This window comes from Elaeis guineensis, chromosome 9 (assembly GCF_000442705.2).
Source record: "Elaeis guineensis isolate ETL-2024a chromosome 9, EG11, whole genome shotgun sequence".
NCBI lineage: Eukaryota > Viridiplantae > Streptophyta > Magnoliopsida > Arecales > Arecaceae > Elaeis > Elaeis guineensis.
In genome coordinates this window covers 83,446,018-83,469,613 of record NC_026001.2, presented here as the reverse complement: position 1 = coordinate 83,469,613, position 23,596 = coordinate 83,446,018, and the positions used below count along the sequence as shown (strand labels likewise).

Sequence of the window (23,596 nt, the reverse complement as noted above, 5' to 3'; positions counted from 1 at the left end):
GCCAGTGTTATTAAAAATGCATCTTAGGCATAAAAGGTGCTAGGCGCAAGGACCATTGCCTTTGTACCCTCTAGGTAAGGTGACAGCCCTCAGGTGCAGTCTAGGCACTTCACGCGCACGTCTTTGCATTGTTTAGAGGCGCAGGATTTTAGCAAGTATTAATTTTTAGTTTTTAGAAAATAGGAAAGGTCAATTATAGTAAATAGGGATTGGAAAGGCATCATTGAAAGTCAAATGGACTTTAAAAATGTACATGAGGTTCTTGGAATTGCTTAAAAGAATCAGAAGGCAAAAGCTAAAGCGTCTCCATCAGACTCCATCTCATCTCATTGCCTAAGAAGCACCTCCATCTCATCTCATCGTCTAACATCATGTAAATCATCTCTCCTCCGATCCACCTCTTCTTTTTCTTCTTATTTTTCTTCTTCTTCTAACATGCTCTGCTCTATTTTTTAGCCAGGCGTGCTCAACAACGTTTGAATTATCTAGTGTTTGTTGAGTATAATCGGGCATGGATGCATCGATATAGTAGACGAAATCACATGGATCCTATATCATTAAAAGATATTGATGATTGCAATGATTAGGTGACTAGAAGAATGAAGCGAGTTCATACAGATGGAAATGATAAACAAGAATAAGTATTTAGTGATAGTGATGATGGTTTGACATAGGATCTTGTTGCTGAAGCTTCTGGAGCTTATAGCCTGCTTATCGCACTAGAGTTAGTGTGAAAACATCTTCCAAAGGAGGAGCTTTAGCTTCATCATCAAGATCAAAATCTAGTAGACCGTCCCAAGTGCAGCTTGTAGATGAATTAGAGTAGATAGATGATGAGTATGAGAAAGATATCGGAGAGGAACAAGAAGAAAATGATGAAGCTGATTTGCTTGATGATGATGATGAGGAGGATTAGTCAATTAGGAATTTAGAAAGCATTTATTTGATTGTTTTTAGGTTAGAGCTAGTTTTTACGTGCTGGACATTTTGCCTATAGTTAAATCTTTTTCTATTTTTACTTTTTAATAATAGGGTGCTAGTTTTTACTTGCTAAAATTCTTGTCTATAGCTAGTTCTCTATTTTTCTATTCTTGGTGCTTGACTTCTGTCAGGTGTATGCCTGCGTCTTGCGCTTTGTACCTAAGCTTCAGGGACCCCTAATGCCTAGGTGCACCTAGGGCCTTTAACAGCACTGGGTTTAGCGGTCCTTGAAGTCATTGTCAATCTAAATCATATTGTACATTTATATAATCGTAAGACATGTCTTAAACTTGGGTTTAGTTACATTATTTTTTTATTATTTTTAATAAAATTTTCTTGATAAATCCTAGATGTAATTTTGTGGAGGAAATAAACAAGCAATTGGTTGATGGCCGTTCACCTTTTTATCTATTTTTTTATTGTGATTTGTATGGTTGCTATTGCCTCTCTTTTGTTTTCAGTTTGTTCCACTCATTATGCACTTCTATCTTTGCTCCACCTCTACTTCATTGTTATTTGTATTTGTTGCTATTGCCCCTCTGTGGTTTCCAATTTGTTCCACTGGTTATGCACTTCTATTTTTGCTCCATCTCCACCTCGTTCCCCTTCCTTGGCCGCCGTGATGAGCTTTCGCCGCCTTCATTCAATCTAGGCCATTGACAATATGCTTTACTGCCTCTCTTTCTCAACTTCCACTCCCTTTGCCTCTGGCAATGGAAGGGTATTATTTCACCTCCCTTCCTATGCGGTATTCCTCCACACTACCCCCAACCCCACTACCTCCTTTTAAGCCCCACTACCCTTAGCTCCATCAATGCCACTCGCTCCTTCACACAATCTATTAGGTTACCACCACTATAGTGCTAGACTTCTTGCAGTAAAGGTTACTAGTACCAAGGTTATATCTGCTGGTGACCTACTGGATATGGTACGTATACATGCCATACCAATCTAAGGTGTATTGAACCAAGTAGAAGGAGAGGGAGAGGGAGAGGAAGAGGGGGAAAGGGAGGAGGAAGAGAGAGATGAGGAGGGAGGGAGGGAGAGTGCCTCACGGAGAGGGGGAGAGGGAGAAGGAAAGGGATGGAGGGAGAGAGAGAGAAAGAGAGAGAGGAGGGCTTATAGATAGGTGGGAGAGGGAGGAAAAGGGAGGGAGGGAGGGCGGAAGAGAGGGGCTTTCCTCATTGGTGGCGACAGATAGAAGCCCCAAACCCTAACCATTATTATCGATCGGGGCTAGAGATGTTGCGAGGGCCCCTATGGCATAATGGAGGGCAATGGTGTCAACTTCAACATTGATCAAGTGTCGTGGTGTCATCTTCGACGTTGTTTGAGGATGGTGATGTCATCTTCAAGATCATTCTTGGGGTGATGGCATTGGTAGGCATCAGTTGGTGTGTGTATGTGTGTGTGTGTTTTTTTTTTTGGGTGGGTGGGGTGGGGGGAGACTAGTTGAAGCCTTCGGTTGAAGGGTTGGGCGGTTTTTATAAGCCGAATCAACTAGAATGACCAAATTGTGCAGATTTCATGTTGATTCAGTTCAATATAGGTCAAACCACCTGGCTTAGTTTGATGCGGCAAATGCTGCTTGCGGCGGTGTTGCTACCTCCTCTACCATGACTGCTGCCCATGCTTTTATGGCCCTCGATATCCAAGCAATCTGGTGCCAACTTGTCCCTACAAGGAAGAGGTGGTAGATGCCATCAGGGCATCTTGGTGAGCATGGCAGCCACCGAACAAGTGGGAGAATTGGTGGAGCAGCAGGAGAATAGCCCCATGTACCAACAATAGCCTTCCATCACCTTTCCTATGAAATCTAGAAGGGGGGGGGGATCAGTAGAGAGTTCTTAACGATTCATTCAAAATAGCCTTTCCATTTTGTTTAAATTGTTGCAGTTGTCAACAGTAGTTGCTTTGGAAACCGGCTACTACAGCTTATCTATAGGTCTAACTTTGATCCATCTTGGTTGTCTATAATTAAATGGATGGGTAGTATTTGTTAGGGGAAAAATTGTCATTTGATATCTTTGGAGCACCATAGCATATTAAACTTTTGGGACGCACTTTGTACTTTTATAAAGGTATCATATTTTATGGATCCTCTCCACTAGATGCTTTCATAAGCATCTTTGGCAAACCACATATTTCAATATTTTAAAATAATACAAATTTCAGTGCACCTCGTGAATATTTTTAATGAAAGAGAATTTTGTGAACAAAAGGATTGCTGAAAGCTTGGAAAAAAGATTCAAACATAGTGTTCTGACAGTGGGGGACCACCTCCCATCCTCTCCAGATAGATGATTTTCTGGTGTTTGTTTTCTCTGCAGAAGTATGGCGTTCCAACTACATAATCCTACTTGAGATGGTACTGTATTCTTCACTAAACATAGAATATTTTGAACTATGGAAATTGATGCATGCAGACAATTATTTGGATTTTGGATTCAAAATCACTCTTACCATAGTCCACACCAAGCATATACATGAATTTATTGTGTTGGTGAAAGTTGCTAGTACTATTGTTTGCTTATTTCTGCAAATCTATCACAAAAAGGAATCATCACACATGTTGGAACTTGGAAGATTATCAGATTCATTCTAGAAGTCGTAAAATTTATAATAAATTGCATGAATTATTATGCTTGGGAAAAATTAATAAAATTTTGTTCTGAAAATTGTTACTCCAGAATCAGCAAGGAAATTAAGGTTTAAGCTTTAAGCAAAACTAATTAGTAATATACTTTGGAATGTGATATTGATGATAACCTTTACATTAGATGCAAGCCCTTCATATTTACATGGTGTGTTATGTTATCAAACCAATGTCAACCAAAGTTGGTGTTATCCCACTAGCAAAATACCACCTTATTTTGTGTTTATGTCATGTAAACTTATATATATGCTAAAACTTCGTGACCCTTGGTTGATTTTATCTCTGAGTTACATATTTTGCAAGTAATGCATAGCAATTTTCATGTGGTAAATGCTAATGTTATGTTCTGAATGGTTTGAATGGCAAGTTTTGTATAGGTTGGTCTAAATTTCAAGCTTTATATAAATATAAATAGATAATAAATTTTTCTAATTTGTTTATGGCAAATATTGCAATAGGATTTTGATTGTTTTGAATTGGTGTGTTTTTTCTTTCTTACTATGGAGTATGGAGTTTTGATGCTGATCCAAATAAGTTGGACTTTGGTCCGCATTAGTTGGATCTCTTCTACATCGTGGGTTGGCTTTGCTTGTGGCTTTTTCATATTGAGCAGGAAATATAACTTCCCCTCTATCCACTCTTTTCAGTATTACTTGAAGACTGGTACATGCAAATTTGGAGCTACATGCAAATTTCACCACCCGAAAGATAAAGCTGGAATTGCTGGGCGAGTTCAATTAAACATTTTAGGCTATCCACTTCGGCCGGTTTGTGCGCACTATTTGATTTATCTTTTATGCTTTTGCTTGCCTATTTTTCTATCATTTAAGTGTACTAGTAGTGTTTAAGTGGCAGTGATGATTTGTGTGTATCTACTTTTGATCATATGCTATTTTACCTTGCATGTTTATATTTCTTTGTCATAATTGGTTGTTGTTGACCATTTGTTTTGGATTTTCCTGTTGTAGAATGAGAAGGAATGTGCATATTACATAAGAACTGGACAGTGTAAGTTTGGGAACACCTGTAAATTTCACCATCCACAACCATCTAATGCGATGGTTGCTTTACGTGGCTCTCCTGTTTATCCTCCTGTACATTCTTCGACAACCCCTGGGCAGCAATCTTATCCCGGGGGATTGACAAACTGGTCCTTGTCAAGAACTTCTTTCATTCCAAGCCCTCGATGGCAAGATCCTTCAAGTTATACTCAACTGATTCTTCCTCAGGGGTTGGTTCAAGTCCCTGGGTGGAATCCATATCCTGTAAGTCTTTCTCGGCCTTTTCTTCTGCTTGTTTAAAAATGCATGATTCATGAGGAGAGACATGATATATTATCTGATTACTTTTTTGTTCTGCTTTTTTATTATCTTTTCCCCTTTAAACTTCATGGCAGCTATATTGGCAAGTGGTTTTAACTTTTAAGTATGTCATGTTCTAGAAGTACCTAGATGTCAAGGACTGTGGAACAACAAAATTATTCACCACCATTTAGTTGTCTCTGGTATGAACTGGATGTGTAAAATTCCAAGAAGATTCTTCATCTGCATGTTTCTCTTGTGCTAATCTGTTTATGCTTGTCAGCTTCTCCAACCTTCATGCTTACTGAAATATAATAATAGTGCCAAAGCCACAAAATAATCGATTATATGGATTCAATAAAGCTAGAAAAATTTGAATAAGAGATGCTAGACTTGAAGATCATTTTTTGTGTCAAGTTGTGTGATTGCAGTTCTAGTCAACATTAACGCTTTAAGGTCAAGACCCAAGAGAACTCCTTTCCTTCACTGCCTCTTCATTAAATGCAATGGAGAAGACTAGAACATGTCTTAAGTTTTCTTCTTTCCTTTTTCATGTAATTAACCTTGAAAAGAATACAAATGATTGTCAACATATGTGCATTATTTGTCATTGTTTATTCCTATCTTAATTTTTCATTGGCATCAAATCATTCCTTTTTGTTGTCTCTCGCCCCCCACATCCCTCCCTGTTTTGGTGCATTTTAGAATTTTTTTAAAGAAAAGCCTTATTTTTATTTGTTTATGATCTTTACCAATGCAGCTTACATGCCCTTCTACATCTCCAAATTTTGAACCTTAAACCATTATAGTTTCTGCCTGGAATTTCTTTATTCTACATTTGTCCGATTATTTCTCTTTATTTAATCCAATTATAAACTGTATGCCTTGTTTTTAAACTAACTAGGCATACTTCCCCATCTCCGCCCCTCCCCTTGCCCAAACTCTCTTATCTCAAATGCACAGATTGTGTTTGGTTGGTAGTTAAATGGTAAATAAGGGGAGGTTATCACTTTAACCAGCCAAACACCATCTAAAAGTAGTGGATCAAGATATTTAGGCAAAGGGTGATAAGGTTAACTACCAACATCTCTCTTTTTTTGCTTTACTTTTTCACTTTTTAAAAATGTGAACCAAATAACAGATAATTTTAGCCACTAACTGTTTAGGGGGTGGTTACAAATGGTTAAATCTATTCACCCCCCAGTTAGCTATTTGGTGTCCAAACGCAGTCACGGAGAGAGAAAAGAGAGAATACAAATATGAGTAAGAATGAGAAATTTAAAAAAAAATGCAATGAGAACCAAACAAAAGGGAAAAGAAAGGTGATAAGATGTGTCCCACTAAAGGTTAGCTATCTGCATACTTTCTACCATGTGCTTATCATGTTCTCTCATATAATTTTCTTGCTTTGATACTCAATTTTCTCTTTTTTTGGCATAGCTATATTTGGTTTTTTGAAGTCTAGTGGAAACTTTTTGTCAGACTTTCACATTTTACTGGGAACTAGAAAAATAAGTATAAGAATATGCATAATGCATAATGTAAAATTTAAAATATCAACTAGTTCTTGCATAATGGATCTTCATGTCACCTTGAGAGCTTTCATATATGGTGATGTATCATCTGTTTTGTTCTAAAAGAGACTATCATATTCTTTGTTGACTTCTATTTGATTGCTCAAATAGTAGTGGGACTTGGTAAGGTTCTTGTGCTTTTTTTTTTCTGGCTCCTGTTATGTACAGTGCTAGACTTAATGATAACGCTCAAAGACCTAACTAGGAAGCAAATATTTTATTTTACGATCTTCAAGTCATCTTGAGAAATTTCATATATAGCTGTGTATCATCCATTCTCTTCTAAAAGAGGTACTATCATATTCTTTTTGTTGATGTTTGACTTTGATTTGATTGCTCAAATAGCTGAATATTGATGTGCACATCAACTTGGACTTGGTAAGATTCTTGTGCTTTTTTTGTTGGCCCAATCGTGTAGTCCCAGCTGAACACTCATAGACCTAAATAGAAAGCTAATATTTTAATATGTATGAATTGTCATAAATTCTTTATTCTTTTAACTGCATTATTCCAATGTTTACCCTCAACATGATTGTCGCCAAATTGAACCCAACATTATCTATGCTAAATTTTTGTTCATCATGTGTGTGTGTGTATGTATGTATGTATGTATGTATGAATTGTCATAAATTCTTTTAACTGCATTATTCCAATGTTTACCCACAACATGATTGTCACCAAATTGAACCCAACATTATCTATGCTAAATTTTTGTTCATCATGTAATAACTGGTCTTCATATCCTTATCACATGAAGATAGATCATTTTAAATTTAAACTACCATGCTAATTCAATCCCCTCCATTGAAGTTACATTGTAAGGACTATTGTCATACGCTGATGTGTGAGAGGATCTGTGCCGTCCATCAGGTGAGCCTTTTTGATTTCTCCTTCTTTGATCAACTGGAGGACCTTGAAGATCAAGGGCTTTAGTATCTCCATCCTTAGCCAGTCTCTAGCATCAACTTAAGAGGAAGAAAATGAAGAAGAAAATCACAATCTTACCTCATTTAATCACATCAATATCTCCCAATTATATTATAATTTATAGGTGTATGATCTGATCAAAGAATGCAATTTATCATGTTTATAGCTATTATAGTTAAGGTCTGCCACACTGACCCCTACCACCCTACACACAGCATTTCATACTATATTGGTAAGGTACTGAGGTTTGATTTGGTACATGAGCCGAACTGGTCTATATATCCAAATTGAACAGAATGACCTTGTACCACTTGGTACCGATCTGTATTGCTCAGTTTCGGGTGTTATGGTGGCTAGGAGTGAGAAAAAGTTTTGGAAACCTATCTTAGTGCAGGGTGTGTATGGAACGGATACCAGTTTTGTAGACCTTGATTTTAACTTCTTAAAACTTATTTAGTAATGGATCTTCTCACTGCTGTTTTTTTTAATAGCCTCATTAAGAATTTTGTCAAAAGGATTTTGGCGATTCATAGATTGATGGTTTGATTGCTCGTTGGTGGGTTGATGTTCATTAAACCTCAAATTGAGTGGTTTTATTATGTTGCAAGTTACTGCTGCTGGTCCCCAACTAATTATTATATTTTATTGACATCCTTTTGATTATTATTATTTATGGTTTGCTGTACCGCCCCATACCGTCCAGTACGGGGCCTACCGTACCATACTGTTATGCCGTACTGCTTCATACCAACACTACCATACCTTACTGAATCGCATACCGACATTATGATAGGATTTTACCAATATCGAATCTGGTACTGAGATGACAAACCTTATTATCACCCATACATTCCATAGTGGATCTGACAATGGTCAATGGGTGATGGGGATTCCAGTCTCATCTGATCTCCAAGTAAGCTATGTTACTTGGGCAAGAAGATTTGGGGAGAAAGATCCTCTAGGGCAACAGCATGAATTGGAGCCAATTATTTATGGTGTGGCACCATAGTGGTACAAAATGAAGGGAGAATATTATAGAATTCACAGGTTACTGACTCATTTACAAGGCCCTTTGGAAGAGATATTAGTTGACTATTAATTGAATCCCTACTATTTCAGCTAGAGGGAGAGATTGCAATATGAATCTGGTTTGTGTCTCATTGCTGGTTTACTGTGTTTTGGCATGTTACTAGGCTAATTTATAAACTTTTTGCATAATTTGGATCCAAATTGATAGACTGTATTTAATTATTAGGCATATTTATGGATGATCTCTTATAGGTGTATCCAGGTCAGTTCTCTTCATGAGTGGTGGCATATTTGAAAGATACGAGGATTTAAACTGGAAGATTTGTTAATCGAGTCCGTGGGGTGTGTTCTAACCTGTGAGAGATTTTTTATTTTTCTTTGCTTCTACTCATTCCTGACGTAGGACAGTCTATTGTGGGGGTCTATGGGGCCTAGGAATCAAAGCTTGGACCTACAGATTGCTGAAAATTCCATTTCAATTATAGGTTTGGGATTTTAAATGCAGCAGAGCAATCAGCTGTTTTTTGGCTGGAAAGAAGGGTCTCTTGGTGTCTTATAAGGATAAATTCAAGAAAAAGTAACAAAGATGGTAACAGCAGATTTGTTTCTATGGTACTGTGGATCTGAGATGCAACTGGTGTTACGGCTGCAGGCTTAGGGTTTGCGGGAATCAGCAACAGGTTGTAATGGAAGGATGCTAGGTTTGCTGCAATACCAGAATATGGTCTGTTGTGACAATAGCCCTGATATGACCTGAAAATAGACTGACATGTGGCTGTTTGCCTTCGACAGATGGCTAGCAGTGGCACAGTGGCAAGGAAATAGCTTTCCATATTATTAGGTCTACAGGCTATGAGGGTCTAGTATTGGTCTTGCAGCAGATTAGTTCAAAGCAGCAACAGGAGTGAACGTAAAAAATGGTAAAATTGAATATAAAGGACAGGAGCAAAACTGAAGGCAGTAGAAAGTAGTAAAAGGAGAGGAAGGATAATTCTGGACTCACTCGATGACCTAAGAATCACACCTAGAGTTTGAAGGTCCACACCTCCATTACAAGATCATACGGCAAGAAGGAAGAAGAAACCAAAGATGCACTTTTTTATTCGTATGTTGCATAAATTTGATTATGTTACACAATGCTTACGAGTCTTTTGGACTTCCTACAATATCCTTCATAATGTAGGTTGCTATTCATGGTTACTGTAGTCTGAACGGTGCAGTGAGCAGTACTTTCTAGTCTCTACATTGTTTAGTTTTCTACTAACCTCTTGATGGCTGTTGTGGCTTCTACTATTACATCATGCCATGTGATCACCTCATCTAGTCATCTAGTATGGTTCTGAGATCATATAATCTTAGGCTTTAGCCTCACACTCATAAGACCCACCAAAGTTAAATTAAACAAAACAAAAGAAAGATACTGCAAATCAAAAGTAAAACTGAATTCAAGGGAAATCCCTAAATTATGTCCCTCCCCAATCTTGGTCTCGATCACTTCCCCTCTTGAAATTTTGTTAATCTCACTCTCTTGTGCTTGATTATTTTTGTTTTTAATTGTTTACTATCCACTGAAGGGGCTGCTTATTGCTGTACCATAGGATCTGCTTTGTTTATTAATGGTATGTTAAATTGCATTCCCATTCTTGAATGCCCAAGGGATATAAATTGACACCCTATCTTTTGACCTGTTTTTATTTTTGTTATTAGTTGATAAGAGCATGAGGCTAAATATTACTAACCCAATGAATGTGGTTGATCCATTAATGTTCTGAAGCATTAACTAACACATTTTGGACATTTTGTATCATGCTATTTTGCCATTTTGACTTCTTATGTCGTGCCGTCTTGCCGTTTTACGATCTGAATTAAGTAGTTCTGTTGCTGTAAATTTAGGATCCTTAATCCTTTTACTTCCTTTAGGGTCTATTTAGATCACAATCCCCATAACCATGTGATATCTCCCATGTTGGAGGTAGTGAAGTGAGAGTGAAGAACAAGATATGTTGGAAGTACCAACGGTGGCCATTGATCCCCTCACTCTTGGGATGTTCTGGATTGTGGAATCCATCTGAGAATTTACATCCTTTCCTCATCTCTATGACTTCTATATCCTTTGAGTTCCTCTTTCATGAATGCTAGTGTGGATCCCATGCTACGTGGCGGGGCTGTATAAAGTATGAAGAAAATAACATAAATATTGTGAAAGTTATTTTGTCAAGTAAAGAACATATAGTATATGATTTTGTTCAAATGAGTATTAATTCTTCTCGGGATTATGGAGGAGATGGAGAGGGCAGTGGGAAGTCCAAGAAGAAAAGATGGAGATAGAAAAGTAGGCAGAGTAGGGATAAGTTGGTGATTCCTAAGGTTAGTCCATCCATTGGTGCATTTCATGGATTTCACTTCTACTTTATGACCATCTCCTTTATTTTAAAAGGACATTAAAACTCGTTCTACAGTTAAATCTAATTAATCCTACGGAGTATGAATATTATGAAAATTTATCTTTTTCAAGAACCTTATACTTAGCACAATCTACCTGGCTAAGCTCCATGTAAAGAAATAAAGGCATAGACTTAGGGCTGAAATTGGATTGGATACCAGCATATCCATATCCATATTTGTTTTGTTTGATGAATACAAATACGAATATGGATATTATTCGGGTGCAAAAATTCATATCCATATTTGTTTTAAATGGATACGGATACAATTCAGATACTGAAAGTATGGATATAATTATGGATATAAGTTGGATAATTAAACTTTATATCTACAGAATCAAAGATATTACTAAATAGATGATCAATCAAGTTAATAGCATGTTTATATGATGGTATATTTCTCTTAGAAAATAATATATGCTATATAAAATTATATAGGGTTACAAGTAGATTTGGATATGGATTGAATGGTTGTCTATTTATATCCATATCCATTTTTCTTTGATGGATATCGACATAGATATGGATATTAGTTGGATCCTCAAATTTCTATTCATATTCAGATGGATTTGGATACGAATACAAATCCAGACGGATATTATTCATATCACTTTCACCCCTACACGGACTAGACACTAATCTTTGTCTGGCCGCATAATTGTTAAAAAAAAAAAAAGATCACAAATTATCAAAAAAAAAGACCACAATTTTAAAAAAAAATGTTCGAAAACAAAAAATATAAGTGCGAGAATAGCGCACTAAAATGGAAATGGCAGAAAAAATCAATAAATAATCTCATTTCTTTCTTTTCTCTGCTAGATTTGATGGCATCACCATCCAAACACTATTTATTGTACTTACTCTCACTCCCACTACTCTCTCTCAGTCTTGCTCCATCACGTACTTCACCGTACGCAGCTTCTCTCTCTCTCTCTCCACCCTTGCTAGAGATTCGATAATGGCCATCCATTCTCTGATCCACTCCCTTCTATTTTTCTAGGCGATCTCCACATCTTGATGGGACATGATGGGATGTGGAGTTTTTTTCGAAAAAATGATGGGGATGGGGCATGTTGGGTGATGGAGTGATTTTTTCTTTTTTGTTTGACAAAGGGAGTTTAGATGGAACGTGATGGGATTTTTTTTTTTGCTTGAGCACTATCACAATTAGGGGTGTGCATTCGGTTTTTTTGGGTTCAAACTGAACCAAAGTTTTGAAAAATCAAACTTCTGAATTTGCATTTTATAGAATCAAAAATCGAGCCGAAGTAGCCTAAAACCAAACAAACCAAATTGAAATAATTTTGGTTCGATTCGGTTTAGTAATTTGGTTTTGGGCTTCTTTATGTTGGGCGTTTGATTTTGGTTTGGGCTTATTGAACCCTCACGATGGTGGATCGGAGGTGGAACAGTGGGTGAGGGGATCATCAAATCTAGGAGAAATTATTGCATACTAGCACTACTGCACCAGGTCCAAGTGAACTAGGGTCCATGGCAAATCTCGGAGCATATGCATGGTGGATAGCATGCAATCGGGAATTAGTGAAATACAAGGGGTAATATGGCATGTTATCTACCATGGGATTTGGCACGGTCCAACTGGACCTGATCCAAGTAATACTCAGACCAAATTTAAATATTAAATTGAAGAGGATTAGATAATGTCGGTTTTTGGTTAACTGAAGTTATCAAATTAAATACCGAAGACCAAACCGATTAAAAAACTTTAGTTCAGTTTTAAACCAAAATCGAAATTTTCAGGAGAAATCGAAGCAAACACCAAAATAATTAACGGTTTGGTTCGGTTTTCGGTTAACTGAACCATTTACACACCCTTAGCCCCAATGAAGGAGAGCTCAGATCTCTTAAAGTAGTGACATGATGGAGATGGAATGATGGGTGATTGAGTTATTTTTTTGGGTTTGTGGGGGGGTGGGGGGCGACAAAGGGGAGTTTAGGAGTTCAAACTCCCAAAATACGCCCACATTCACCTCATCCTTCTCTATAATTTTTTTTTTTTGGGGGCTTGAGCACTGCCCCAACAAAGGGGAGCTTAGAGTTCTTAAAGTAGCAATATGTGTCGTGAAAGGGGAGCTCTGAACTCCCCTTTCATGTATAGAAAGATTTCCACTCACGGGAGATATTGCATAGATAAAGAGGTCAAGGGTCTCTCTAGGTGGGTGCATCATATATTGCTACTCATGTCGTCTTTTTGGGGTTTAATAGTAATTATCAGTTTCACTATTTAACTGTTTTTATGTTATATGTTTTTGTTTAGCATATTATTCGAAAGATTGCCTATGTGATTTTCTGGCAAGGTCATCATGATTAGTATTAATCGATCTCTCTGCAGGGGCAGATGGGGTCTTCATCCCCAGACAGCCAACAACAAACACCAGGTGCTGCTCAGTATTACAGTACAACACACCAAAGTGAAACAAGTGCAGGAGCTCAAGGAACATTTTCATCCTACCGACCAGGCTCCATCCCTATGGGTGTTTATGCCCTGCAGAGGGAGAACATATTCCCTGAGAGGCCTGACCAACCTGAATGTCAGTTCTATATGAAGACTGGAGATTGTAAGTTTGGTGCAGTCTGTAAGTTTCATCATCCTAGGGAGAGATTGGTTCCTGTGCCAAATTGTTTATTGAGTCCATTGGGCCTTCCTCTGCGCCCAGTAAGTCTCATCACAAACCTCCCCAATTTACTACTGCTTTAATGAAGGATCCATGCATGTCAAGAACCATGCCTGGTTACTTTTGCGTTTATGATATTGCTGAAGAATGCCTTGTCCTACATCTGTTTAACCTATGATAGATGCAATGACATGATCCAGTGAACCTTCATAATATAGGCTTTGATGAAAGATCTATGCATGTCAAGCACCATATCTTTTTATTTTTACATCTATGACATTGCTGGGCGTTGTCTTTGTCCTGTGTCTAATTAGCTTTTGATAGGTGAAAGACATTATCTGGTATCATTTTCTGTACATGAACAAACTTCGTTGACCATTTTCATTAACGTTCTGTGAAATGACACAACATATGGATATTTTCCTACTGTATTATATTTGATCGTATATTTACAATGTACTTTCATAATTTAGGTGCATGCAAGTTGTTTTTTTCATTCTATATGGATTTACTTGTTCTAAAACATAGATGGATGCATTTAAATAGTGAAATATTCATTAGTTTCTATTTTATTATAACTGCAACTCTAAACGCCATCTGCAGCATGATTGGTGTCCTCACTGATCCTCCACAAACCCTTTGGCAAATTACAGTACAAGATCGAAAGTTGTTTTAGTGTTCAAGTGGATAATCACGTCTAACCTTTAATATAAGCACACTAAATTTTTAAAATTAACCTGTTTTTGTTAATACCCTTTCTCTATAATATCCCCTTCTAAATAATGACATATAAGCAAAGTATTCATGTTTTAGAGTATGGTCAAATGTAGCATCTTCTATGCTATTATATAACTGAACTCTATTCTCTAATAGGGTGTTTGGTTGCAGAATAAGTGGGGGGGATATCCCCTCAAATGGGGGGATATCCTTGCCAAACACCAAAAAGGGCCATGGAATAGGGTCTTATATCCATGGGTTATAAGCAGGCCCACACGGTATGTATGTTCCACCAAAATGGTGGAATAGACATATTGAGGAATAGGCTTGCAGCTTGCCCCTATTCGCTTCAATTATCATTTTACCCTTATTCACTTAATAAACTCATAAAAAAGGTTGGAGGGCAATCTCATCTTTGTGATAAAATCCAAAGCATATCAAAATTCAATATTTATTAAATTTCTTCTGATTCCCTCTACTAATTCCTTGTACTTATTCCTTCAGCCAAATGCCAAAATGCATCTATTCTACAGAATAGGCCTATCTCTTCAACAATACAAGGGATGTCCCTTCCAAAAGCTATTTCCAACCAAACACTACTCTAAATGATGCACTCTTGGTTTGTCTCCAATTTTCCTGCATGAAATCCCCTAATAAATTGTATTACTAGATAAAAGGTTACCAAGTTTTGACAGGGAATAATCATAGGAAGCTCACAGATTTCAAGCTACATGTGAGTCCCTCAATTTTAACATTAGGGAATGTAGTAATGTTAGTATCTTTTTGCACAACCCCCCTCGATACTAATGGCATATGAATAAGCTTGCATAATTTAGAGAAAGGTTCGTTGTTTCGCTATTGGTACCATCCCATTGGAGTGTTGGTATGTGGTTCGGTACGGTAAAAGATGATGTACCAAGTGTAAGTATGGTACAAGACACCACACCAGAATGGTACAGTATAGGATGTACTAGGTGGTTCAACAAGGCACGGCATTCTATGGTTTAGAGGATATCTAAATACAACATACAATTCAATGAGCGTGTGTTGTGTGTGCATGCCATCTTCATGTTTAGAGCTGATCTGACATAATAAAAATGATGTTTAATAATTTATGAATAAACTCATTTTATACAATTAATTTTAGTTTCAGCTCTATTAATGTTAATACTGAAAATTGCATATTAAAAAGACTTTTGTCTACTACTTGTAATTTAAGTTTGTATCTGCATCACAAGGTTCAATTTATGTCCGCTCCAGCTGTTTCTGCATGAACCGCTCTTGTTATTTTTAACCTTTTCAGCTTATTTTCTTCTATGAAGCTTGTAGTCTTGATGATCATATATTTCAGTGAGTCAGATCTTTAATTTGGTGTCTTGGTGTTGAGTTTGCATCTGTACACATTCTTAAAGATTTGATGAGAAATTTGAGTCCACTGGTCATCATTGTCTTGAATCTAACTAGCGTGCATCCATCATAGGTTTAAAGGGTTACGTTGCAGTTATACTAGCCATGCAGTTTTCTTGTATCTCAATCAAGTTCTGTTTGAATGTACCTTTTTTTAAAAAAAAATCTGAAATTGCTTTTAAACTGACATGTAATGGATAATGACTTGAAATAAAATCTAGGAACGCAGAGGCTTCTTGTGACTTCTATTACAAATGCATTATAGGTGCATCTATATATATCTATTTTGATAGAAAACACATTTAGTTCTTTGTATTTAACATGCATTTAGTCCTTTGTATTTATTTGGCTTTCAAGGGGTTTAAGTATTTTTTGTTAGAGTATATAATGACTTAGATCTGATATTCATGATTCTTTTATGCTGGGAAATTTCTTTCTGTACTTGTTTTTCCTGGGAAGGACATTGTAAGTTATTACTGTATTTCTGCTTCCTACAGGGGGAACCCTTGTGCGTCTTTTATTCTCGATATGGTATCTGCAAATTCGGTCCTAATTGTAAATTTGACCATCCCATGGGTACTTTCACATATGGTATTTCAACATCCTCTACAGCTGATGTACCGACCGTTCGGCGTCTAATAGGATCATCATCGGGACCTCCCGCATTAACCTCATCATCGGAAGGGCCTGCTGATGCTGGCATGGGAAAGCCCAGAGACTCCAGACGACTTTCGCTGTCAGAATCTCGGCAGATAGGAACTGGTGATGAAAATTTGGAGGCAGAGGCATCACATACCAGTTCTAGTATCGGGCAGGTTTCTTCTTTTCCTTAAACTACAGGATTATGACAGTTCCTCCATAAAATGAGTTCCAGTGCTGGAGATTTACATTCTTTCCATGAAGAGCTGGGTTTCTCACTTGTCGGCAAATTCAAGACATTCTCAATTTCCTAAATTTCCAATGTTTCTCCTTTAAGTCTGCATCATATCATTTTCAGTGAAAAATAGGAAATGTCTCCTTGTCATTGCAAGCCCATGTGCCTTTTAGTAGGGGTTCTCTTTTCTTGAAAATTGCAAGCCCATGTGCCTTTTAGTAGGGGTTCTCTTTCCTTCTTTGTCCTCTGTATAAAATACTTGCTCCTATTGTACCAATTCCCCTCTCCATCCCCCCTCCCTGTAATGGCTTCATGTAATATTTTGGTCTAGATGCTCCTGTCTTTCTTTGCTTGTATCGTTTTGTGATCATCTGTTAGTCGTTCTGTTATTTATTCCTGGTAGAATTGATCATGCCAAGGATTGTTTCTCCAGTATCCGTAGGGGTGTAGGAAAGTTTTCCTTATTCCCTGGTGCGCTCTCTCATATTGTAGATAGTGCTCTGCTGCAAAATTTCACATGGGCAGTTCAACTTGTTAAAATTTATGTGATAGAGATGGCGGAAAGACGGAAGGATCTTCCTTGTACCTGAGTAATGGGACCAATGACTGAGCCGGCTGTTCATCAAAGGATTTAAGTACATCTTCCATGTTTTGGTGCTTTCTCGGATGATCCTTGAAAATACATGTGCTGTTAGCTGTAGGCTTGCATGTTGGTTTTACATGACAAGAGATAGAAACTCTAGTTTTCGGTCCTTCCAACAGGTTATTTGAAAATTTCAGAGAATCAGTCGTAAGACTGATAGAAATTTCTATTGTCAGCTGAACCATTCATTTGCAACATTTTTATTCAGGAAGCCATTGTGAGAGTTGACATGAACATGAGATACTTTTGGTTCTCGTTGCTGTTTGATGAATAAATTGTATGTGATCAATATTTGTTGTGATGTGATTTTTTTTTTTTTTTTTTTTTCATGCATCACTGTTTCCTGAATGTCATTAAGCTCATTGAATGTATAGCAATTTTCACTCTTAAAAATGTTCAGATATAGTGTCACATGTCGAGTCAAGGCATGTACCTGCAATACCGATTAGATCTTTAATGGAGGTAAAATATAAATTTTGGTTACTTTGCAAACATTCTTCAGTGCTTTCAGAAAATCGAACCGCATCTGTTTTAAATACTTCTTGAATCTGGATGTCAGGTAAAAAATTCGGAAAAATGATTCTGAAAAATGAATTGCATAATCCAGGATTGTTTTAATGCCAAGTCCTCAACTACAAAGCTACAACATTTTTTTTCTTATTTGAGGAGCTATTCTGGTTATTCAAATGTATTCAGGTTATCAAATAAAAATATTTGAAAAATTAATGGATGTTTATTCATATATTTAGATATAATTTCTCTTATAAGCTTACCAAGAATAGATAATTCATAATTATTTTTATTTATACTATATTAAAAAGTAAAAAAATAATATTTGACATAAAAATATTAATATTTTTAAATTCTATTTTTATTTAAAATAATTTTTAAATTTTAATATTTTAATACAAATCTAGCCATCCTTGAATAGGTTGGCATTCATGTTGGCTTGATAACCCCTCTCTAAAACTTACGTGTGTTATAAGATTATTATTGGATGTCATTGCTGCATTACATCAAAAATTTAGTTTATGTTCAAATATATTCGACTTATGTCGTATTAGGTTTAAAAATATATATATGAAAAAGGATGTTTGCTTTGAGAGATGCGGTTGCTTCAAAATTAGAGCGAGCGAAGAATGTTTGTTCCTTGAGATAATGATGCATTAGTCGGGGCGAAAGGGGAAGGCGGAGTAGAGAGGGAAGCTCTGGCGCCCCAAAAAATAGAAATCAGTCTCTTCCCACCTTCAACTCCGCTTTTAAACCCCCCACTCATCCTCCCTCCAACCAGCCTTTAGATCTTTCTAAATCTTATCCCTCTAGTAAGTGCAACAATATATTGATCGGTGCTAACGCCACACCTCTTGGACAAAGGGCTCACCCTGGAAACGAGGTTCGTTTTTTTGAGAACAGCTCTATTAGAAACTGCCAACTGTCATCAAAAATCTGTCTCTACTTGCAACACTCGAAAGTTTGTTCGGGCCTCTCGTCCGGTTCCAGACGGAAGTTGGGTTGAAGCCAAACCTCGGAAACCACGTTCCACTTTAGCTGCTCTACATCCTAAACAGATCTTTTCTCTTTACCATAATAAGTGGAGGAAATAAGAATTCTTGAAAGAAGATTTTTTGCGGCGACACCTGCGCTTCGTTTACCTCCTGGAGAAGATCTCCATGCTAAGTATCTGCGAAGCTGGATTGCACATGCCTCTGCCATCCACTGTAACCTGTCCCCACTGCCAACTACCGCCGATACTTTGCTGCCAGTAGAGCAAATCAAAGCCAATCTTCTGCCTCGAAGAATCAGCCGCCGCTTCACTCTTCTCACTAAAATGGTGCACGCCTGTCCTTTTCGTCTATGATTCATGATGAAAGAGGCATCAAAACTTGCATGCCCACCGCACGTCTCATTCTACCATCCCAGCTTAACTGGTGGTGGGGTCGCACCTCTGACTCTAAGTCTGTTGAGGCTGCTGATCGCAAATAGCCTCAAATCTCCTTGTGACCCCACCTCTGACTCTAAGTCTGTTGAGGCTGCTGATCGCAAATAGCCTCAAATCTCCTTCTCCTCGTCACGTCTGAGCTATGCAGACATTCTTAAAAGGGATGGAGCTTACCTCAATTTGTGGAATGGCGCAAGTCATCATGAAGTACCGTACCATGCTGTGATCATATTGGAACGTCCATCAAAAAAAAGATAATTATATAATGTTTATCTAAACTATTCTAAGATTTATCTTTTTTATATATTTTTTTTTAGTATACGCGCGTAGTTACTCGTCTTTTGATAGATATCTTCGGAGCATGTACAACTTCCTGCGGTATTCTCTTAAGTACCGCAAAAAAAACTACAAAGCAAACATGTCAGAAGTAACCTCTGTTACCAACAACATCGCTTTCTTTCTGACAAAGCAGAATCAGGCCTCAAAATGCAGATGAGCCACAGCCCTCGACCTTCTGCTCCAAACTTTCTTTCCATCAAAAAGGTTTTTCTTCCACCTTCCAATGAGGAATTGGAAGACATCAACAACTACCGCAGGCGAGGGGCATATGTCCAAGCCTTTGGGAGGCCGATCAAGAACGTCAACGTTTCTTCAACTCTTGCCCGCAAGGCCAACCGCTCTGGGTCTTGGATAGCTAGAAATCTATCTCAAAATGTCTTCTATGTCGCCTGCCCGGATTTTGAGACCGTGTAAAACCTAATGGCTCTCGGCTGCATACGAGGAGACGGTTTCACCCTGCTCATCAACCACTGAGATCCCTACAGGGATGCAGTTCAGCACAGACTGAAGTATAAGGTTCATGCATCGCTGATTAATCTCACTCTTCAGTACTGGACAGCAGACGCTGTAGGGACGATCATCTCTGGTTTCGGTGTCCCGTATCGGGCCAGCAAAGTAAGCCTTCTATGGGAGGATCTAACTAGTTTTGATCTATGCTTCTTTTGCGAGGAATTGGAGCATGTTTCAGAGATTATTGAGGTAAACGTTGGTTAGCATATTTTTAACGTTTCTATAGTTGTTAAGTTTGTTTCAGAGCAAGAGCCCATTTCTGATGAGTCCGAGATGAGATCTGATCCGAAGGATAAGAATGAAGGATGGGAGTTCTGGCTCAACGAAGATGTTCGATCTCCTCAAAATGATGGATTTCGCTAAGTGGCCTCTCCAATTTCAAATTTCACTTTTGAAACAACGGCTCCTTTTCTGAATTTGACTGAAGACATGACATTATCGTGTGCTAAAGACTTGGAATTCCCAAATAATCTGGTTCCTCTAGACTCTGTCAAAAGAGTGTTTAAAAACATTCGGACAGCATTACCTTCACATCACCACATCAAACGGCTAACGGTAAAAAAGTTCCACACAGCGGAAGCATGGGAAAGAAAAGCTCTTGGATAGGAAAGTCAAGTAATTCTACACCCATGAGAAGTACAAGGCTGCTAGACACTAGTGTGGTTTCAGCACCCCTTCTTCTTCTCCCCCCTAATAGTGTGAAGCCAGCTACCCATGACTATGGTGTTGTCCCAGTTTCTAAGGTCTTCGCAACTATCCTGTCAGCACTCTTGGAAAATAGAGATGGACCACTGATGGAAGAACTGGAGAACCGTCGATCGAATCAGGAAACCTACACAAACACCCTTCCCATTGGAGACCAACCTGCTACACCTGCAAAATGTAGCGCCAGACTGCGAGCAAAGAAGATCAAAACTCTGGGGATGATTGAATCCGAGGTTACAGCACAAGATCTATTTTTCATTAACTCCCTCACAATTGCCGAAGTGAAAGCTCTGGGTAAGCACTGCAGCTTCATCTTCAATGGCTCCGATAACTCAGACATCGACAAACTGAACGGCATGGAGTGATTAAGATGTAGTCTGGAAATACCTGTTTGCCCTTGAACAAGTCTGCTCGCTGAGTTTTGGAACTGGATTCTGAAAATTTTTTGGAATGACGATGCTTAAACAGACAACTCCACAACCCATAGTCTTAGCTTTCCTCTTCTTCAGTTGTACTAAGACCCTAATGGAGATGCTTCCTCTTTTGTCCCGATAACATGACTTAGTTCTGTCTAGACCTGTCAACGGGTTGGAACCTAGATATCCAGATCCGGACCCGATTTTAGTTACTAGTACCGGATCTGGATCTGAATACCTGACGGATCTAGTCTTGAAGTACTAGACCCGAATCCTAATGGATCTCAAATATCCGGACCCCATTCCGAGACTGAAAGATAGAGGGAGAGAGATTGAGAGATAGAGAGAGATGGAGAGAGGGAGAGAGGGAGACTGAAAGACAGTGAGAGGGAGAGAGATTGAAACCCTAAAACACTAAACTCCTTACCCCCGTCGGCCGACGTGGGTCCGGGTCCGACCACCAGCGCGGTGGAGATGGAGAAGCAGCGCGTCCGGAGATGGAGAGGCCGGAGGAGTGCGAGAGGAGTCGAGGAGGGGAGGGAGAGGTTGGAGGAGTGCGACTGCGCGACAGGAGTGGAGGAGGGGAGGGAGAGGCCAGAGGAGGGGAAGGAGAGGCTGGAGGAGTACGACTGCGCGAGAGGCCAGAGGAGGGGAGGGAGAGGCCGGAGGAGCGACTGCACGAGAGGTCGGAGGAGGGGAGGGAGAGGCCAGAGGAGCGTCTACGCGAGAGGCCGGAGGAGGAGAGGGAGAGGCTGGAGCGGAGGCACCGTCGGGATGGGAGATCGAGAGATAGAGAGAGAGGAAGAGAGATTGAGAGGGACAGACGGCCGATGGGGTTTACCTAGGGTTTCAAAAGTTTTAAAAATCCTAAACCGTTGGATCTCTGATCTAACGGTTCAAAATAATTATATATATAATATTATATATATATATATATCGGGTCTCCAGTCTATCAGGTCTGGATATTAAATATCCAGACCCTATCCGTTTATGTAATGATTAATCGGGTCCGGATCCGGATCCGGATCCGAGTAAATGGGTTCAGTACTAATACTAGATCCGAATCCATCGGGTAAATACCCACGGATCTCAGGTCTGAACCCGACCTGTTGACAGCTCTAGTTTTGTCAACCTTTTGTAACCGGAAGTCTCCTTCTGAGCTTGGTGTAATCAGGCGGCCTTTACTTGATTTGCGGCCATTTGCTGCCCTTGATGCAATGCAAATTTTAGGTTTTCCTCATCTACTATAATGTCATTACTCTTTTGGAATGTGAGAGGGTTAGGAAAATCAAACAAGAGGAAATTGGTTCGTGACACAATTGTACATTCTTGGTGCACAATTTCATGCTTTCAAGAAGCAAAGTTAAATGAGAACTTAAGCAATCATGTCGCCACTGCCTGCAATAGGAACCTTGATTCGTGGCAAGCACTCGATGCCAATGGTTCAAGGGGGGTCTCCTCAACTATTGGAACTCAGATTTAGTGATAGAAACCCTTTTCCTTATGGGCACATACTCGCTCAGTATTCTCCACAGCCATGTTCACTCTAGTACTTATAATTCTGATTGGCTGATTACCAACGTTTACTGACCAAACGATCACAGCCTTCGACCAATTTTTTTTTGCAGAGCTTACCTCCATTAGTCAACTATGGCAAGGTCCCTGGATTATTGTTGGAGACTTTAACACCATCCGATTCGCCAATGAAAGGAAGGGTGTCGGCAGTGACACAGAGGTCTCTGATGATTTCAACAAATTTATTGATAACCATCAACTTATTAAGATCAAACAAAAGCATCTAACATTCACATGGTCAAACCATCGAGAAGTTCCTTCAATGGCAAAATTGGATAGATGCCTAGTGTCAGATGAGTGGTTGGAAAGAACCCACTAGCAGTACTTGTACCACTGTCAAAGACTACATCTGATCACTTTCCACTGCTCCTGGAATTCAATCGGCCCCACAAGGTAACAAGCCTTTTCGTTTTGAGAATTTTTGGTTTCTCACCCCAGAGTTTGATAACCTAGTGAAAGCTTGCTGGTTTGCTGCACCAAGTGCTGCAGATGCATCAGCCAATATGGTGTCTAAGCTAAGGTTTCTTAGATCAAAACTCAAAAAATGGAACAGGTCAACCAATGGCAATATAATTCAAAAAAAACAACATCAAACAGCAAATTCTAAGGCTTGACTCCCTGGAAAAGACCATGAATCTTACTGCTAAATAGATTCTTGAGAGAAAATCTCTCAAACAGTAAATGGAACTGATACTCAAAGAAGAGGAAATTCTATGGAGACAAAGATCGAGATCAACTGGCTAAAAGATGAGGATAAAAATACCAAGTTCTTTCATTCATATGCTAGTAATAGGTGAAGAAAAAATACTATCTTATGGATTGAGCATCAAGGGAACATCATATTAGATCCACAAATGATTACTGAAAACTTTTACATGGTATATTCTCAGCTTTTTGAAGAGGCAACTAGGATTTTCTCTTTA

At 38.6% G+C, this 23,596-nt stretch overlaps 1 protein-coding gene across 5 annotated transcripts in view; it reads left to right on the top strand.

Annotated features, from left to right (window-relative positions):
* The window catches only part of LOC105051202 (zinc finger CCCH domain-containing protein ZFN-like), a 28,741-nt gene extending 11,251 nt beyond the window's left edge, over positions 1-17,490 (top strand). For 4 of the 5 annotated variants that reach the window (XM_029266479.2, XM_010931523.3, XM_010931525.3 and 1 more), the window contains 4 exons: positions 4,285-4,404; positions 4,606-4,902; positions 13,266-13,589; positions 16,170-17,490. In XM_029266479.2, coding sequence (XP_029122312.1) covers positions 4,285-4,404; positions 4,606-4,902; positions 13,266-13,589; positions 16,170-16,505 — 1,077 coding nt within the window. In that variant the 3' untranslated portion in view covers positions 16,506-17,490. The remainder of the gene's footprint in view (positions 1-4,284; positions 4,405-4,605; positions 4,903-13,265; positions 13,590-16,169) is intronic. The other variant, XM_019852842.2, reaches the window with a different exon arrangement.
* Positions 17,491-23,596: the final 6,106 nt, after the last annotated feature.